The following is a 20,103-nucleotide window of genomic DNA, read 5'->3' on the forward strand; positions in this document are numbered from 1 at the left end:
GAAGTAACTTCTGGCATCCACACATGACGAATTAAATGTGAAAATCCTTAAGTTACTGTCAGCGCTACCCTGCTGCTCCACAGGCTGGGCTGTTGCAGCCTTTGCCAATAGAATCTACACAGAAATCACTAATGGTGTGAACTTAAGCTAATTACCCACTACTCTTGTTCTAAGGACAGATGTAAAAGTTAGGGCTTGTACAAACAAGAATAACTGAATTTTTAACAGTATAGTAAGTGATAATTAAAGCTAAACAACCTCTTTGGTCCTGAAAAATTACTTTTACAAATGTAGTGCCTCAGAAGAAAATTAATCTTAAAATTTTTTTTTAAAAGTAAAATAATAGTTTTTGGTTTTACTCATGTGTTTTGCTTAATCCCATGTGTATGACCCAATCCTGTGCAATGATTTAAATGTAATAAATATTTCCTGCTTTGAAGCCTGTGTGTCTGTGCGGATTCTTCAATCTGATTGGTTGAAGAGCCTCCCTGTTGCTTCTCCTGCTCACAGATTCTGCAGGTCCCTTTAGAGGGCGCCACATTCAAACAAATGCCAGATGACTGGCAGTCTCCACGAATGAGCCCACTAAAAGTCCTTGGGCAGCTGTACGTGAGGTGAATGGCAAAGCCATTCAATTGCAAAATCTAGGCCTATAGTATAAATATTCAAAAAAAAAATTAAGTCTGAAGGGTTCAGAATTGTGCTTTTGTTGCTTATGTCATCTGAACCACTTGAATAAATGTGATCATGATTACTTCATGCCATCTGTAATTCTTTGGTCAGTCAAGCATGCAACTAGGACAATGCTTTAGTTACTGTAAGTTTACATTTGTAATTAACTCCATGGGATAACCTAAAGTGCCTGGAAGAAAGAAACATATTTGGTGCAATTGATAAGAGTTAAATAATTAAGTAAAATAGAGATGTGGGGCCAGGCGATGTGTTGTACCTGCATGATGTGGGAGCTGGTGGACCCCATTGTGGTTCCTAGTGACCACATCTGTAACAAGTGTTGGCTGCTCGAGGAACTCTGGCTCAGAGTTGATGAGCTGAAGTCTGAGCTTCGGACACTGCGACACATCAGGGAGGGGGAGAGTTACCTGGACGCTGTGTTTCAGGAGGCAGTCACACCCCTTAGATTAACTACTGTGAATTCGGCCAGTGGTCAGGGACAGGAGGGTGTGACTGTGAGTGAGGCAGGTAGAGGGATCCAGGAGTTAGTGCTGCAGGAGCCTCAGCCATTGTCCTTGTCCAACAGGTTCGAGATTCTTGCTCGCTGTGTGGACGAGAGCAGAGACTGTAGGGAGGATGAGCAAACTGACCACAGCACCGTGGTACAGGGAGCCATTCAGGTGGGGGGAGAAAAGAGAAATGTAATCGTAATCGGGAATAGTATTGTTAGGGGCATAGACACTGTTCTCTGTGGCCAGGATCGAGAGTCCCAAAGGCTCTGTTGCCTACCTGGTGCCAGGGTTCGGGATATCTCATCTGGGCTGCAGAGGAACTTGGAGTGGGAGGGGAAACATCCAGTTGTCATGGTCCACATTGGTACCAACGATACAGGTAGAGCGAGGTTAGAGGTTCTGCTGAGGGAATATGAGCAGCTAGGGGCTAAATTAAAAAGCAGACCCAAAAAGGTGGTAATCTCCAGATTACTACCTGAGCCACGAGCAAATTGGCAAAGCGTCAATAAGATTAAAGAGGTAAATGCGGGGCTCAAAGATTGGTGTGGGAGAAATGGGTTCGAATTCGTGGGACATTGACACCAGTACTGGGGAAGGATGGAGCTGTTCCGATGGGACGGGCTCCACCTGAATCATGCTGGGACCAGAGTCCTGGCGAATTGTATAACGAGGGCTGTAGATAGGGCTTTAAACTAAATAGTGGCGGGGAGGGTTAAGTTACATGGAAAAACAGGAAGTTAAGGAGAAGGTAGGAATGCAGGTTAGTGGTGAGGCTGTTACCAAACTGCAAGAAGTATACTGGTTAAACCAGAAGAGAGAAGTAATACACAGGCGAATAAAGCACCAATGCTGAGAGACAGATTAGGGAGTATAGCCCAAATAAGAGTCCTATATACAAATGCACGGAGTGTAAGAAATAAACTAGATGAACTGCAGGAGCAAATTCAAATAGAAAATTATGATGTGGTGGCCATTGCGGAGACGTGGCTGCAGGATGGTCGGGACTGGGAACTAAATATACCTGGTTTTAAAGTTTACAGGAGGGACAGGGAAAATGGCAGAGGGGGTGGAGTAGCCTCACTGATTAGAAATAATATCACCTCATTGGTGAGGGAGGATATAATAAGGGGAAAGCATCCAGTGGAGACCTTATGGGTGGAATTGAAGAATAGTAAAGGATCTAAAACTGTAATGGGTGTTGTGTATAAGACCCCCTGGTAGCAGTTCTGAGGTGTTAGATTGTATCAATGCACAAATTGGGCAAGTGCGTAACAAAGGCAGAGTAGTATTAATGGGGGATTTTAAGTTGGACATAGATTGGGAGAGGCAGGCTAGCACCTGTCAGAAGGTAGTGAATTTCTGGAATGTGTCCAGGATAGTTTCCGACAGCAATATGTCCTAGATGTAACAAGGGGACAGGCAATATTAGATTTAGTTATGAGTAATGAGCCAAATTTAATTAGTAGCCTAACTGCGTGAACATTTATCAAATAGTGATCACAACATGATCGAATTCAAGGTAGCTTTTGAAAGTGAAAAGCACGAATCAGCTACTAGAATTTTAGACTTGGGTAAGGCTGACTTTACCGGGATGAGACAGAGACTGTCCACGGTAAACTGGGTAGATCTGTTAACGGGTCAAACGACTGAAGAACAGTGGAGAATATTTTTTAAAATATTTAACGAAATACAGAGCAAATATATACCCCCGAGGAGAAAAAGCTCCACTTCACAGAAAAAACAGCCATGGACAACTAAAGAGATTAAGGATAGCATAAAACAAAAAGAAATGGCTTACAAAATTGCAAAACGCAGCACAGATCCGGCCGAATGGGATCGATACAAAGACCAGCAAAGGGTCACAAAGCAGTTTATAAGAGCTACCAAAAGAGATTATGAAAAGAAACTTGCAAGGGACATCAAAATCAATAAGAAGAAACTTTATAGTTACATAAAGGGAAAACGGGTGGTCAAGAGCAATGTAGGCCCCCTAAAAGCTGAAACTGGAGATATTGTCATTGATAATGGGGAAATGGCAGACATGTTGAACAATTACTTTGCCTCAGTATTTACAGTTGAAAAGGAGGATAACTTGTTGGAAGTCCCGAAAAAATTAATAGCCGATAGGGGACAGGGGCTTAATACAATTAACGTAAGTAAATCATCAGTAACAAGAAAATTAATGGAACTAAAGAGTGAGAAAACCCCAGGACCTGACGGTTTCCATCCGAGGGTGTTAAAGGAAATAGGCGAGCACATTGTATAGTCTTTCAGAGTTCCCTAGATTCAGGAGTGGTCCCTCTGGATTGGAATTTGCACATGTCACTCAACTTTTTAAAAAGGGTGAAAGGGAGAACCAAGGAAATTACAGACCAGTTGGCCTGACATCTGTGGTGGGCAAGTTGCTGGAGTCTATAATCAAGGATAGGGTGACTGAACATCTAGAAAAATTTCAGTTAATCAGGGACAGCCAGCATGGATTCATGTCGGGAAGGTCATGCCTGACGAATCTCATTGAAATTTTTGAAGAGGTGACTAAGGTAGTGGACAGGGGAGTGTCCATGCATGTTATTTATATGGACTTCCAGAAGGCATTTGATAAAGTCCCACATAAGAGACTGTTAACTAAGGTAGAAGCCCATGGAGTTGAGGGCAAATTATTGACATGTTTAGGAAGTTGGTTGAGTTGTAGGCAACAGAGAGTGGGGATAATGGGTAAGTACTCCGATTGGCAGGATGTGACTATTGGTGTCCCGCACGGATCTGTGTTGGGGCCTCAATTATTCAAATTATTCATTCACGACTTGGATGATGGCATAATAAGTCATATATCCAAATTTGCTGATGATACAAAGTTAGGCAGCATTGTAGACAGTCTAGATGATAGCATAAAATTGCAAAGAGATATTTAAGACTAGGTGAGTGGGCAAAACTGGCAGATGGATTTCAATGCGGGCAAGTGTGAAGTTATCCATTTTGGACCAAAAAAGGATAGAGCAGGGTACTTTCTAAATGGGAAGAGGTTAAGTACAGAGGATGTCCAAAGAGACTTGGAGGTTCAGGTGCATAGATCTTTAAAATGCCACGAGCAAGTGCAGAAAATAATCTAAAAGGCTAATGGAATGCTAGCCTTTATATCCAGAGGATTGGAGTATGAAGACACAGAGGTTATGCTGCAGTTGTACAAAACCCTAGTTAGACCCCACTTGGAGTACTGTGAGCAGTTCTGGGCACCACACCTTAGGAAGGATATATTGGCCTTGGAGGGAATACAACGTAGGTTTACAAGAATGATACCTGGACTGCAGGGGTTAAGTTACGAGGAGAGATTACACAAATTAGGCCTGATTTTGCTAGAATTTAGAACGTTAAGGGGTGATCTGATTGAAGTCTTCAAGATATTAACAGGAAAAGACAGGCTAGATAAAGATAAACTATTTCCACTGGTTGGAGATTCTAAAACTAGGGGGCATAGTCTAAAAATTAGGACCAGACCGTTCAGGAGAGATGTTAGGAAGCACCTCCACGCAAAGGGTGGTAGAGGTTTGGAACTCTCTCCCACAAACAGCAGTTGAAGCTAGAACAGTTCATTTTAAATCTGAGATAGATAGATTTTTGTTAAGAAAAGATATTAAGGGATATGGGCCAAAGGCAGGTATATGGATTAGGCTGCGGATCAGCCATGATCTCATTGAATGGCTGGATAGGCTCGAGGGGCTGAATGGCCTACTCCTGTTCCTATCTTCCTATGATAAGAGTTATACCAATCCGGTAGCCCTGAATACCAAACACTAGTTACACTGAGATGCAAATTTATAAACTCCTCCATGACAAATTTTATATTGAGTGATATTACTATGCATAATAATATTTAACCAACAATACACTGTTGGCTTTAGAGGGGCAGAAAATGTACATGACACTGAAACTGTTTTTAAATTAAGCTTTTTCAAGTTCCATTCTTGAAATTAATTGTCTTTTGGGATGTTTTGCAGGGAAATGGTCATTCACCTAAATCCATCTGCAAGAGTACAAAAGGTCAGTTATGATATAACTCATGTGATTTGCATGTAATTTTCAATGTTAGTGACAAAAATAGTTTGGCAATTTATATGCTCAGTGTTTAGTTAACATTAAATTTGTAAATATTGGCTGTCCTGTTTCATTCAGCAAGTTTTATTAATCATAGGAAATGTTCTGTAAATGTAGAGGCAATTAATTTTATTACATCAACCTCTGTTGCTGCTTCCCTGCCTTTCCCAAAATAATAGATACTCTGGGGGGAATTTTACACTTGCGACAAGGGTCTCGACGTCGAGGAAACAGACACCGAGATCCCCGCATCGCCTCTTCTACGGAAGACCCGCCAAATTTAGTGCTGATTAAGCACTTAACTGAACAGTGGCGGGCCTTACATAGGATTTAGCATCCCATTGCCGGAAGTCCCAGCCTTGCAGAGCTGCTGGCCAATCAGAGGCTGGCAGCTGCAGTGCCACCCTAAAAGCGGTGGCTGCTGCTGTAGCTACACCTACCAGAGGCCAAGGAACGTTGCCGGAGCCAGACCTCAGGTAGGTCAGGGTTGGAAGGGTCTCACGGGGTGTTGTGGGAGGAGGGAGGGAGCTGACAGCAAGGGCAGGGGAGGTGGCCCTCAGGGCCCCCCCACCCCCCTTCCCCGATGCCAGGTCCCTCGTTTGGGCACTGTACCTTTGAACGAGTGAGCCGGGAAGCAGTCCGTATGGTTGTTCGTGCCATGCTCCCCAGCAGCGACAGGGCTGCCTGATGCATGGGTAATTGCGGCTGTGGCGGGAAGAGGCCCTTAATCAGGGATTAATTGCCCAGTTAAGGGCCTCAATTGGCGGTGGGGCAGAAAGGCCGTTCCTGCCCCGGACTAAGTTTCTGTAGAGGGGAGAGCATAGAATTCCACCCTCTGAGTTGCTGATCTGCATGTGTAGTAACTTGTTGCTGTGCATCTCAGGTTGGAATAGACCATTGTATTGCATTTCATTAATAAAAACAAAGTGTTTCCTGACGTCGCAGAACATGCATAGAGCAATTGCTGACGCCATCAGTGTGTCTAAACATTTGCATGCTTGCCAGTAGAGGTCTACGCATCCACAAGTCAATGTCACCACGTAATGACGTCCAAGTGTTGCTTCACCCTTCAATGGCTGCGATCGCTGCCTCCATTCCCTCCAACAGTACCCTGCTCCCTCCCACAATCGGCGCCTCAATCACTGCTTCTCTTCCCTGCTCCCTCTCGCTGGTGTCTCCTGCGCCCGCATACTCGAGACTGCTCCCGCCTGCTCGCTGCTCCGTTTTGCCGCTCCTGCGTGCTCGCCGCTCCATTTTGCTGCCCCCGCGTGCTTGCCGCTCCCACGTTTTCGCTGCTCCCGTGTGCTCGCCACTCCATTTTGCCGCTCCTGCGTGCTCGCCGCTCCATTTTGCTGCTCCCACTTGCTTGCTGCTCCATTTTGCCGCTCCTGCCTGCTCGCTGCTCCATTTTGCCGCTCCTGCGTGCTCGCCGCTCCATTTTGCTGCTCCCACTTGCTCGCTGCTCTATTTTGCCGCTCCCACGTGCTCACCGCTCCATTTTGCCGCTCCCGCCTGCTCGCCACTCCATTTTGCCGCTCCCGCCTGCTCGCCGCTCCATTTTGCCGCTCCTGCGTGCTCGCTGCTCCACTTTACCGCTCCCGCCTGCTCACCGCTCCATCCCGCCACTCGCTTTCCGCCTCGCCACTAGCACCCCACTTGCTCCCTCCCCCTTTCCAACCCCCCCGCGCTGCTTCTCCAGGCAGTGAGGCAGGGAGTGAGCGGTGTGCAGCCGGGCGCAGGAGAGAACAGCGGGATGGAGCGGGGAACAGAAGTGGCAATTGCAAGTGGGAGCGGGGTACTGTTGGGGGTGTGTGGAGGCTTTTTGTGTCAAATTGAGCAGCACCATTTTTATTATTGGCAGCTGCCTGAGACATCGCAGAGAGTGACGCTTCAGTCAACGAGGCTGCGTTTGTGCATTTGCCAGTTCAGCACCACCTAGTGGTTGCATTGTCAGCAAATGCAGCCTAATAAAAATGGTAGTGTAGTGTAGAGGTTAAACCTGAGACGTTACACTATTTTTTAAAAATACTGAATGGGGTTAAAATTTTGGGATCGAGCAACCCTTCCCCATTCTTGGACATTTAAATGAAAAAACAATCAAATCAGGCCATCAGTGAGGCTCATGCAAAAAGTTGCAGCTTAAACTTAACTGCATGCCGGGAAGGCCCGCACTGTTCGATGGTTGGCAGCAAATTGAGATGGGGAGCACCAACTGTGTAAGTTAAGGTAAAGATGTGTTCCTTTTAGCAGTCCGTGACACCAGTCTTGTCAATTTCTTTGGCCACTGCTGGGCTCCCCTGCCTCCTCATTTAATATTGGGGCCTGAGTGTTTCTGAGCTTCAGCTTGAAACTGACTAATGCATTTTCATCAAGTTCCCCTCACCAAACAGCAATTAAAGTAGCATGTCTTTAGAGAAAAGATAGAACTTGTATTTATATTATTACGATCAGGTGAGGAGGGATCACAAGGCTCCCCTCTTGTCCTTCCTCTTATTCCTTTTTAAATAGTGGATGTGTTTACCACTTCAGTGAGTGTTTTACCTTCCATCTTTGTTGTGATTGTCAAAGAACCAATCGGACAGGTTTTCTCGCGTTTAAACAAGAGGTGAGTTTATTATACTTAAAAAATCTAAACCCAATCTAAATTTTTAAAAATTACGTTACACTTCTACGCACACTCACACGAGAATCTCACACACACAAATAGATTACTGTGTGAGGAGGAATAGATTTGTGTTGGAGTCGAGTCCAGAACAAATAAAAATAATACACAGTCTGAGGTGACTGGTAGCTTTAGTGATCTTCAGGTTGAATTTGTGGTCCTGAAGTTCTGCGTTGAGAGTTGTTCTTGGAGTCAGTTGAGCAGAGGGCTTCTTTCTCAGTGTCTTTGTCTTGGATCTAGCAGCCGGTAGCTCTGCTTCACACACCCCACCAGGCCTTCTGGATGGAGCGAGAGAGTGATGGCCCTTCTGGCTCTGCACCGATTGAGTCTCTGGCTTGCCTGCTTATCCAAGGGAAGCTCCCAGCTTTCACAGAGATGGACAGACGATCGCATGACTGTCTCAGTGATAACTTCTAATGAGATTCGAGTTCAGTAATTTCAATCTCTCAAGCCTTAAAGTGTCACTGTTCACCCCTAGAGGGTTTCGCCCTTTTGCCCCAGGGTGGCTTTGAATGTCTTGCTAATGAAAGCGATCTCAGGTAGTTCAATCAATGGGGCAAGCTATTGTTTTGAGTACAGGCTAATCAGACATGTGTCTCCACTTTTGATGCCTTGGAATGTGCAAGATTTTCAAATGCAAATAGTGGTGGCCATTTTGTAAAAGTTATCTGTAATATTCCAGCTTTCCTTTGTTTTTAAAGTTTAATGTAAGTTTCCAACTGATGAATTGAAAATCCTCATTTGGCATGGCATGTTTTCTTGACAATATAATGCCTTGCACAACCTGAGGCATTGAAGTACTTTTGAAGTGTAGTCACTGTTGTACTGTAAGAAATGCAGCAGCCGTCTTGAGCGCAAGGTCCCACAAACAGCAAATAAATAACTGATCATTTGTTTTAGGTATTGGTTGAGGGATAAGTGTTGGTCAGGAAACCAGAAAAACTCCCCTGCTCCTCTTCAAATAGTACAGTGGTAACCTTTACATCCACTTGAGGGCAGACAAGGTCTATCCAAAAGACGGCACCTCCAACAGTACAGCACTGTCGTGGTACTACATTGAAGTGCCATCCTCAATTGTGTGCTCAGGTCAATAGAGTGGTGCTTGAACCAACAACCTTCTGACTTGGAGGCAACAGTGCTACTGCTAAGCCAAGGCTGGCATTTAACAAAATCAGACTTTGCAGCCTGAAAGGAATACCATTCCATGGTAGCAGAACAGAAACATAGAAAATAGGAGCAGGAGTAGGACATTTGGCCCTTCGAGCCTGCTCCACCATTCATTATGATCATGGCTGATCATCCAACTCAGTAGCCTGTTCCGGCTTTCGCCCCATACCCTTTGATCCCTTTAGACCCAAGAGCTATATCTAACTCCTTTTTGAAAACATGCAATGTTTTGGCCTCAACTGCTTTCTGTGGTAGCGAATTCCACAGGCTCGCCACTCTCTGGGTGAAGAAATTTCTCCTCATCTCAGTCCTGAAAGGTTTATCCCGTATCCTTAGACTATGACCCCTGGTTCTGGAGTCCCCCACCACCAGAAACGTCCTTCTTGCATCTACCCTGTCAAGTCCTGTTAGAATTTTATAGGTTTCTATGAGATCCCCCCTCACTCTTCTGAACTCCAGCGAATATAATCCTAACCGACTCAATCTGTCCTCATACGTCAGTCCCGCCATCCCAAGAATCAGTCTGGTAAACCTTTGCTGCACTCCCTCTATAGCAAGAACATCCTTCCTCAGATAAGGAGACCAAAACTGCACACAATATTCCAGATGTGGCCTCACCAAGGCCCTGTATAATTGCAGCAAGACATCCCTGCTTCTGTACTCGAATCCTCTCGCTATGAAGGCCAACATACCATTTTCCTTTTTTACCGTCTGTTGCACCTGCATGCTTGCCTTCAGCGACTGGTGTACGAGAACACCCAGGTCTCGCTGCATATTCCCCTCTCTCAGTTTATAGCTGTTCAGATAATCTGCCTTCCTGTTTTTGCTACCAAAGTGGATAACCTCATATTTATCCACATTATACTGCATCTGCCATGCATTAGCCCACTCACTCAACTTGTCCAAATCACCCTGAAGCCTCTCTGCATCCTCCTCGCAACTCGCCCTTCCACCCAGTTTTGTGTCATCTGCAAATTTGGAGATATTACATTTAGTTCCCTCATCTAAATCATTAATATATATTGTGAATAGCTGGGGTCCTAGCTCCCATCCCTGCGGTAGCCCATTAGTCACTGCCTGCCATTCTGAAAAAGGCCCATTTATCCCTATTCTTTGTTTCCTGTCCGCCAACCAATTTTCTATCCATCGCAATACACTACCCCCAATCCCATGCGCTTTAATTTTACATGCTAATCTCTTATGTGGGACTTTGTCGAAAGCCTTCTGAAAGTCCAAATAAACAACATCCACTGGCTCCCCCTCATCAACTCTACTAGTTACATCCTCGAAGAATTCTAGTAGATTTGTCAAACATGATTTCCATTTCGTAAATCCATGCTGACTCTGCCCGATTCTACCACTGTTCTCTAAGTGCTCTGTTATAAAATGTTTGATAATGGACTCTAGAATTTTCCCCACTACTGACGTCAGGCTGACTGGTCTATAATTGCCTGCTTTCTCTCTACCTCACTTTTTAAATAGTAGGGTTACATTAGCTACCCTCCAATCTGTAGGAACTGTTCCAGAGTCTGTAGAATCTTGGAAGATGACCACCAATGCATCGACTATTTCTAGGGCCACTTCCTGAAGTACTCTGGGATGCATACCATCAGGCCCTGGGGATTTATCGACCTTCAATGCCATCAATTTCCCCAACACAATTTCTCTACTAATACTGATTTCTTTCAGTTCCTCTCTCTCACTAAGCTCTGTGTTCCCCAACATTTCTGGTATAATACATTGTGCATTACAGCACATCATCTGGATTACTATAGCAATGCCGTGGTTGGTCTACCAGTACCATAAAAATTGTAAGAAGTGCATTGTTAGTGATTGGACTTTATCTAAAATCCAATCTTGAAATGGAGCCTGTAGAAAATTGCAGTACTAACAGTTTGGGATTTGAACCTGCGAGTCCTGCACACTGCAATTACAGCTACTAGTTGATAATGGGAAAATTAAAGCTATTACCTTGACATGTTTGTCAGTAGCAGCGTCTGTTGTGCAGCAGCATCTGTTTAAATTTTCTCTGTAGATCAGTTGACTCTGGGCACTATTATTAATTACATTTCATTTTATTTTTGTTTGAGCAGTGGAAAAACTAAAACAGCCTTTTCTTAAAATTGAAGATTCCAGTCGGTAAGTTAGCTCCTATTTTTTCCATACAAGGATTGCACTATATTATTTAATAGTTTGTAAGATTTAGAACCTTACTTATAATTTGTTTTTGGACTGGACAAGAATTTGGATAAGAAGACTGCTGCTGCATTGATATCAGGATGATTTATTAAGGCAAAAAGCAATACTTAACAAATCCAAGACAGTTGATATCCTAGTTCAGGTGGCCTTTACTCTCCACTGGCTTTAGAGGCACAGCCGACTCATGACTTCTCTTGTCTCTCCCTTTGTCATCTTCAAATCGGTTTGAAGTCTGTTCCTTTATTGTTAGTAGCCAGTGGCTCCTCCTGTGCACTGGTTAGTTGGTTCATACATCTCGTTGTTTCAGTTGGTCCTGCCATTTCGTTTGTCAGTTCTTCTGTATGTGTATATATATGTATATATATCATGATCACGTGTGCAAAACAATGTGTCCTTGGCACATAAACAGTCCATTATAACCTTCAGGTCCATCAGTTCATACATTTCTGGCGAGGCTCATCCTGCTTTTCTGTTACATTTTGATCACAACTTGTTACATAGTTTTCAATATCTGTTCTTTTCTTTCCCATTATCTGTTCATGTTGTTAGACCGCGTCTCAATGTGGTTGGTTGACTCAAACTGTATTTTTTTTTCAGTAAGGCACATTAATTCTTCATTTACCAAAAGCTTATACAAAACATAGATATATTTATATGTACATAAAATTCATAATACAAAAAGATATAAAAAGTTCACATTTCCTACAGCTGTTTATAAGTAGGTCCTGAATATTGAACATTTGGGCATCTTTTAAAATCAGTACAGTGGACAATAAGTGTTTATCAAAACCCAATCAGAATAAGGTGCATAAAGGAGCGAGAGTGTTGGGGAGTACTAGAGAAGGAAGTAGTACTATAGGAGGTAGGAGTAGACTAAGAAGGACTATGAGGAATACAAAGATGGTTTAGAATGTATGTATGCAAACACAAAGGGCTGAATTTTACAGCCCCCCCACACCCCCCCCCTCCCCCCGACATCGGGGGTCATGGCTGGGGGTCGTGGGGTGGGCGGTGGGAAATGCCTCCGGGAGAGGCCCGCCATGGACCTCCAACGCAGAGAAGGCCCAGCCCCATATTGCCGGCAGTGGCGAGGCCTCGTGTCAACCCCCCTGCCACTTGGTGACGGAAGCCCAATTTAAATATGTAGATTAATTTAAATAAATGAATTAATTAACACCGCACTCCCGCCGTTCATCCCGGAGCGATATTGGTGCTGGTGGCCCGCACTTCTGCGCCTTCTAATCCCTGTCTGGGGATCCGAGGCGGAACACTGGTGGGGAGGGGAGAGCAGGTACATTTTTCAGTGTGGGAGAGGGGGAGCGGGGTCGAACTCATTTCATTGGGGTCGGAGATGGTGGGAACGGTTACAGTAGATGGTTTATGAACTTTGTTGGGCGGGGGTGGGAAGGTCAGGTGCACAAGGTAAGTATTTTGGAAGGGGAGAGGGCAAGGAGTTAATGCTATCTTATGGGGGTTGGGAGAGGGTCAAGATCAATTTATTTAATTTTTAAAAATCAATCTAGTTTTAAATAGTTAAATTGAAATGTAGGGTTCGAAGCCCTTTAAAAATGGTGTCAGCGCCTGTGCAAAGGCAGCTGACGCCATTGTCAGGCAGGCAGCCCGTCCCCTCCACGTCATCGCGTGCGGCGGTCCGCCTCAGCTATTTAAATAATCCGCCACACTTAATATCGCGGCAGCTCCGCTACATGTGGCCCCTGCAGGTAGATCATTATTGTGTATAAATTGCAGCCCAAAGTGTGGTGAATAAGATTGGTGAGCTACAAGCACAAATAGCCATGTGGGAATATGACGTAGTGACAATAACAGAAACGTGGGTTAAAAATGGTGATGATTGGGCACTTAATATTCAAGAATACAAAGTGTTCAGAAAAGGTAAGGAAGGTGAAAAGGAAGGTGGGGTGGCAGAACTGATTAGGGAAGACATTACAGTATTTGAAAGAAGGGATGCCCTTGAGAGGGCAAGGACAGAATCCATTTGGTTAGAGTTGAGAAGCAAAAATGGGTATGATCACGCTACTGGGGGTACTCCCTATGCCTCCAAATAGTGAGAGCGCGATAGAGGAGCAAATCTGCAGGGAAATCACATGATGTGCAAGAATTGTACAGTGGTGATATTGGGGGACTTTAATTACCCAAATATCAATTGGTATAATGTTAGAGTAAAGGGTAAGGAAGGGGAGGAATTTCTGAAGTGTATTCAGGAGAACTTCCTTGACCAGTATGTTCTCGGTCCAGTCTGGATCTGATGCTGGGAAATGAGGTGAACCAGATGTCTGGGGGAGCACTTGATACAAATGATCATCCTATCATAAGGATTAGATTAATAGCAGAGAGGAACGAGGAACAATCTAAAGTAGAACTTCCAAATTGGAAGAAGGCTAACTTCAATGGGATGACAGGGGATTTAGCCAAGGTATAATGGAACCAAAGACTGTCAGGAAAAACCGTAATGAACCAATGTGTGATCTTTAAGGAGGGGATGATTCAGTTACAGGCTAGGTACATTCCAACAAGGGCAAACAGTAGGGGAACCAAAGCCAGAGCTCCTTGGATGACAAGAGAGATAGAGAATATGATAAAACAAAAAAGGAGGGTGTATGATGCGTGTCAGGTGAATTCTTCAAGTGAGAACCAGGCCAAATACAATAAGTTGAGAAGGGAAGTGAAGAGGAAAATAAGACTGGCAAAGAAAGAATATGAGAATAGAATGCCAGTTAACATAAAAGGGAACCCAAAAATCTTTTACCCACATGTAAATAGTAAGCAGGTAGTGAGAGGCCAGGTGGGGCCTATTAGGGACAAAGAGGGAGATCCATCCGTAGAGGCACAGGGCAAGGCTAGAATACTTAACAAGTACTTTGTATCAGTTTACTAAGGGAGAGGATGCTGACAAAATATCAGTAGAAGTGGAGATTGTAGAGGTAATGGATTGGGTGAAAATTGATAGGCTGGCTATGCTTAATAGTGGATACGTCGTCTGGTCTCGATGGATTGCATCCCAGGTTGCTAAAGTAAGTGGGAGTGGAGATAGCGGAAGGGCTTTCCAATCTTCCCTAGATACAGAGGAGGTGCCAGAGGATTGGAGTGTGGCAAATGTGACACCCTTATTCAAGAAAGGGGGTAAGGGCAGTCCTAGTAACTACAGGCCAGTCAGTTTAACATCAATGGTAGGTAAGGTTTTTGAAACCGTAATCAGGGGAAAAAATCAACTTGAAAAGTTTGAGTTAATTAAGGATAGCCAGCAGCGATTTCTAAAAGGCAATTGTGTTTGACTAATTGAATTAGATTTTTGATGAAGTAACAGAGAAGGTAAATGAAGGGAATGCAATGGATGTTGTCAAAATACCACATAAAAGGCTGATTAACAAATTGAAGCTCATGGAATAGCAGGGTCAGTGTCAGCTTGGATGAAAAAAATGGCTTATGGACAGAAAACAGCGAGTCGTGGTGAATAGTTGTTCTTCAGACTAGAGGATGGTAAACAGTGGTTTTCCCAAATGGTCAGTGTTAGGTACGCTGCTTTTTTGATAGATATAAATGACTTGGATTTTAGAATATAGAGTAAAATTTCAAAATTTGACAATGATACCAAACTCGGAGGTGTGGCCATCAATGAGGATGATACCAATCCACTGCAACAGAACATAGGTAGGTTCGCAGAATGGGCAGACAAGTAGCAGATGGAATTTAATAATAGAGAAGTGTGAGGTGATGCATTTTGGCAGACATGTTAGAGAGAGGCAATATAGATAAGTTCTAAAGAGTGTGCAGGGACAGAGGGGCCTTGGGATTCATCTGCACTGATCCTTGAAGGTGGCAGGACATCCTGAGAGAGTAGTTAGCAAAGCATATGGGATCTTGGGCTTCCTAAATAGAGGTATTGAGTATAAAAGCAGGGAAGTTATGCTGAACCTTTATATAGCTCTGGTTAGCCACAACTAGAATATTGCAGCCAGTTCTAGTCGCCACACTTTAGGAAGGTTATGAGGGTCCTTGAGAGGGTGCAGAGGAGATTTACCAGGATGGTTCCAGGGATGAAGGATTTTAGCTACAAGGTTATTTGGAGAAGCTGGGGTTGTTCTCGTTGGAGCAAAGGAGATTGAGAGGAGATTTGATAGAGGTGTACAAGATTATGACAGGTTTAGATATGGTAGACAAAGAAAAGTTGTTCCCATTAGCTGATGGTACAAGAACTAGGGAACAGAGATTTAAGCTTTTGGGCAAGTGATGCAAGGCGCACTGTGAGGAAGAACATTTTTTCGCAGCGAGTGGGAGCAACCTGGAATCCGCTGCCGACGAAGGTGGTGGAAGCAGAGACGATGAATGATTTCAAAACGATATTGCATGGGCACTTGAGAGAAATAAACTTGCAGGGCTACAGGAATAGAGAGGGGGAATGGGACTGACTGGATATCCCTAGAGAGAGCTGATGTAGACTCGATGGGCCAAATGGCTTCCTTCTGTACCATAATGACTCTGACTTCGGCATTCAGAATGAAATATTGATAAGGTGGAAGTGAACTGTTAGCATATTTTAATGCTTATTTTGCTTTTAGTTACAGTTGTTGCTTTATTTGTACAAATTAATTCATTGTATATTTTTAATTAACATTCACCATTTAAAAAATACCTGATTAAATGGTATTAATTCTGTAGATATTGCATGAATTTATTTGTAAGTGTTGGTAAATTGTATGTATGCAGGCATTTTAGACCTCTCTACCAGCAATGTGTGAGCTATCCAGAACTGAACTACGAATCTCATAGAAGATTTAGTGCATTTGATCCTCTGAAGAAATCTAGGAATGGACGTCGGGGGCAAGAAAAGAGTAAACTTGGGTAAACTTTGGTATTCAGATTACTGGGCTTTTATAATAAACTTGTTTTGAACTTTATCGCCCAGAATTTTATGAATGGAACTTTTATTAAATGGTTAGCTCTGTCCAGTTTAAAAGAAAATCTGCTAAATACTTAAGTTCTTAATAAAGGGGAAAAAATTGAATCTAATGTGCCATTGAACTCAAATTGTCACCTTCCAAAATTTATTTTTATCCAGACCATCCAGAAATTGAGTTTACCTGAAGTGACTCGCCATTATTCCTTTACAATTATTCATTCACAACATCTGTTACTATTGCCTCATTTTTCTCTTTGGAAAACATTGGGATAGGTTGTACGATTTGAGAGTTATTAAACAATGCTTTGAAATATCTAATATTTGTGGGATGTGTAGTCATGTTGGACAGCTAAAAGAAACCTCGCACCGTGTCCAGAACATTGTCCCAATGGTTATTTTGTTCATTTACTTTGAAGATGTTTTTATAGTCTTGGCTTCACAAGCAACAAAAAGCACATTAATTTCATTTGTAATCTGAATTAATGACCATTTTAACTGTTGCCATTGCACAGGGACTGTAGAATGACTAACAGTGAGGGAGATGTAGAAACCCTCACAAAACCAGCAGCAATGCATATAGAAAAGAAACGACAGCGATTCTGTGAATGTTGCCATGAGACATTCTATGACCTTGTTGGGGTAAGTATATAATCTTTTGGAATATTACCTCAAATAGGGCCAAGCAAAGCCTTGATGGACTGACTATCAGTTGTATCATTTTAATTGTGTTCCTTTTGTAAGGAATTGTGATGATAGATATTTTCAGAATTAACAGCATGCACTACGTCAGATTCCCTTAGATCAATGCCCAATGTTCTTAATTTTTTTCTTTAAATGAATCCTTCGAATTTCACTTTCATGCTGGGCCTGCTTAACAACCAGCTTGCACTTCTTCAAAGGAGGAGGAAACCACTTGCTAATTGTTTGGAAAGAATCTTTGATGATTAGTACAAATTTCAACTTTCCAGCATTTATTTAGTAAGTTCCTTTCGCTGTGCACAGCCTGTTTATTGCACTGTTTTGACCCTTTAAGATTGCCATATGGTCATGCATGCACGTATCTTAAAGGGACCGATGCTTGTACACGGCCTGTTTGTTCTCTGTGCGGCACAATCCCGATGAATGCATGACCGCATACCTGCACAGCTTAGAGGGAATGTTGATATAGCCTCGTATTAGATCTCCATTAATGCCAGATTCTTCTGATGACACTCAATGCCTTTTCCACAGTTTAATGCCCAATTCTCTTTACACCATCTTCACCCATTTGGATCCCAGTTGGTCTACAACACCCTCCTCTTTGATCTCAAATCCACACGGTAAATGACCAGCCTGACTGTCCATTGCCAGATTGATTTGACTGCCTCAAACTGTACTGTTGCTCCCTTTCATGCCCAAATCTGCTTACTACTCCAAACAATCCTGGATATTAGAATAAAGTCTGAACTCCATCACCAACAGTCTTGTCCTACCACTACACTATCATCTCAGACACTAAAGGCAAGAGATCATGAACATACTTGTATTGAAATTTTAAAAATCAGCACAACTGCTTCTGCCTCCACAGGTCTTCCCATGTACCCTCTACTCCCAATCTTCCCATCTGCCTGTTTCATGGCTATGTCTCCCCCACCATGTACTCCATAGTTTCTCCCTTATCTCTTATTGCACTCATCTCATTCATGAAACAAACTACCTACTCCCTTGATTCTGTACTATCTCAGCTCCTGATCCAACTTCCCATCTCTGCCTCATGCTTGCTGTTACCAACAACCTATTCTTTTCCCTCTGGCACCATCCCTGCTACCTTCAAAACTGCAGTTATAACCCCTCAACCATTCCTTTAAATACCACCTTAGTTCATTGTTTCTTTGCTTTCCAAGATCCTGGAATGTATCATAACTTGCTCGCAACCACTCAATTCAGCTCTCATCCCACTCTCAGCACTGAACTCGCACTAGTCAAAGAACACAAATTGTATCATGTTACTTTTCCTACTTGTCTTTTGCTGATGCTTTCACTGCCTTTCGCATCATCCATATGCTAATCTTTGCTTCCCCTCTGCAGTCCACCTTAGTTGTGTTGCTCTATGTTGACTTGACTGATATTAGTCTAACAGAGTCATGACATCTCCAGAGTTTTCTCCTCTTGTGCCCATATGATCAGCTCCCCAGGGCTCCATTGTTATTTCGTTCTTCATATTCATAGTGTTCATTGGACCAGGTTCCATACCAAATTTTGTAAAGCTACAGCATGAATCTCTACTGTAGTCAGGGACTGTGTCTAAATTAGATAAATTGGGCATTACCCAAATAGCCAAATGGTTACTAGCAATTTACACAACGTGGTTATCAGGATTTTCAGTTTCTCTGATACGTAGTTAAGGATTAGTTCAAAGAAAACTAAGGAAGTGCAGAAGATATTTTCAGCGATGAATTTCAAGATTTTCTGGAACAAGTAGTTGCTGAGATTGTGTTGCATGAGTCAAGAGTACTGAGTGGTTGCTGAATCAGCTGAACTTGTAACTGTGTTTTAGCTGTGCCTTTTACAGGGGGTTTAAAAATGAATGGGATCAATAGTGGCCTAGATTTTGTGGTAGTAATGACGGCAAAACCGTCAGCATTCACCTTCACTACTCTGAAACTGACAGCAACTTCTAGAGTCCACACATACGTTGTTAAACACAGAAATCCAGAAGTTGCAGTCAGTGCTTGTACATTTCTCCAGAGGGTGTGCTGTTAAGGACCCCCCCCCCCCTCCCACAGGCTGCAATCAATGGGAAATCATATAACTGATGAGAATTTCTACTCTTACAGTCTTAGTCTCATTGTTAAAAGCTTTTGAAAAAGTTACACCTTGTTGAATAATTAACTGGGTTTTTAACGACATACTAACTACATAATTACTGTTAAACAACCTTGCTGGCCTGAAAGAGTAATTTTATATTTGTTGAATGTAAATCTCACCATATGATGAGTAATATTTTAAATTTTTTTAAAGTTTGATATTTTAGCTTCAGCCTAAATCCCATATGTATGTTCCAATCATTTATTTCGCTATCTGTTTGCCGTTTGTGAGAATACTTCAATATGATTGGCTGCTTGCCCTGCTTGATGACATCACTGTTACTGGAGGTGTAAAGATTCCTTGACTTGGTGCCCGTTTCAAACTGACATCGGGAAAAGGGAAATCCACGCCACAGAGATCGCTAGGACTTTGTGGGCAGCTCTTTTGAGGTCAGCGGCGAGCACCTTTACTTCACCGCTGACCGCAAAATTCGGGCCAAAGAATTCTAATGCAGTAATTCTCTGGGTGCATAAAAGCCGGGGCATGATTTGGTAAAGCTTTGCTAGTGCTAACTGGATATCAAATTAACAAGTTGTAGTGGCAACTTTTTAAAAATCTAAACTAAAGTAATTCAGAAAAGACTAGACATTTAATTCACTTCTTTTTTTGCAGCATCTTCTCTCTAAGCGGCATCAAGATTTTGCCAGTGACCCCTCTCAGTTCACAGCCCTTGATGGTATTGCGTCTCAATTAGAAAACGAATTTGTAGAGTTCCAAAGCAATGGATGCACCCAGCGGTAAAAATCATACAACATCGATATATATTTATATATATATAATAATTTATTTTGACCCTGGATGAAGTTTGTTCAATGTATTTTAAGAATATTTTTGTAGAATGAGTATATTGTTCATAAGCAGAGAATTCAGCTGTACATTAATTCCACCCTCCCCCCACACCCCCCCCCCCCCCACCCCATCCAATGTATTGAGTCTCTGCCAAATCAGCAAAGCACACTCTTATTTTTAAACATTCAAATATATGAGATAGGATACCACAGTGAAATATCTTGCATTTCATCTTTGGTGATGTG

The 20,103-nt window shown here is 42.9% G+C and overlaps 1 protein-coding gene across 2 annotated transcripts in view; it reads left to right on the forward strand.

Annotated features, from left to right (window-relative positions):
• The window catches only part of LOC137348078 (uncharacterized), a 49,588-nt gene that overhangs the window by 25,212 nt on the left and 4,273 nt on the right, over positions 1-20,103 (forward strand). For both annotated transcript variants that reach the window (XM_068013251.1, XM_068013252.1), the window contains exons 7-11: positions 5,180-5,222; positions 11,199-11,244; positions 16,030-16,164; positions 16,735-16,861; positions 19,682-19,806. In XM_068013251.1, coding sequence (XP_067869352.1) covers positions 5,180-5,222; positions 11,199-11,244; positions 16,030-16,164; positions 16,735-16,861; positions 19,682-19,806 — 476 coding nt within the window. The remainder of the gene's footprint in view (positions 1-5,179; positions 5,223-11,198; positions 11,245-16,029; positions 16,165-16,734; positions 16,862-19,681; positions 19,807-20,103) is intronic.

Source organism: Heterodontus francisci, chromosome 33, assembly GCF_036365525.1.
Source record: "Heterodontus francisci isolate sHetFra1 chromosome 33, sHetFra1.hap1, whole genome shotgun sequence".
In the NCBI taxonomy this organism is placed as follows: domain Eukaryota; kingdom Metazoa; phylum Chordata; class Chondrichthyes; order Heterodontiformes; family Heterodontidae; genus Heterodontus; species Heterodontus francisci.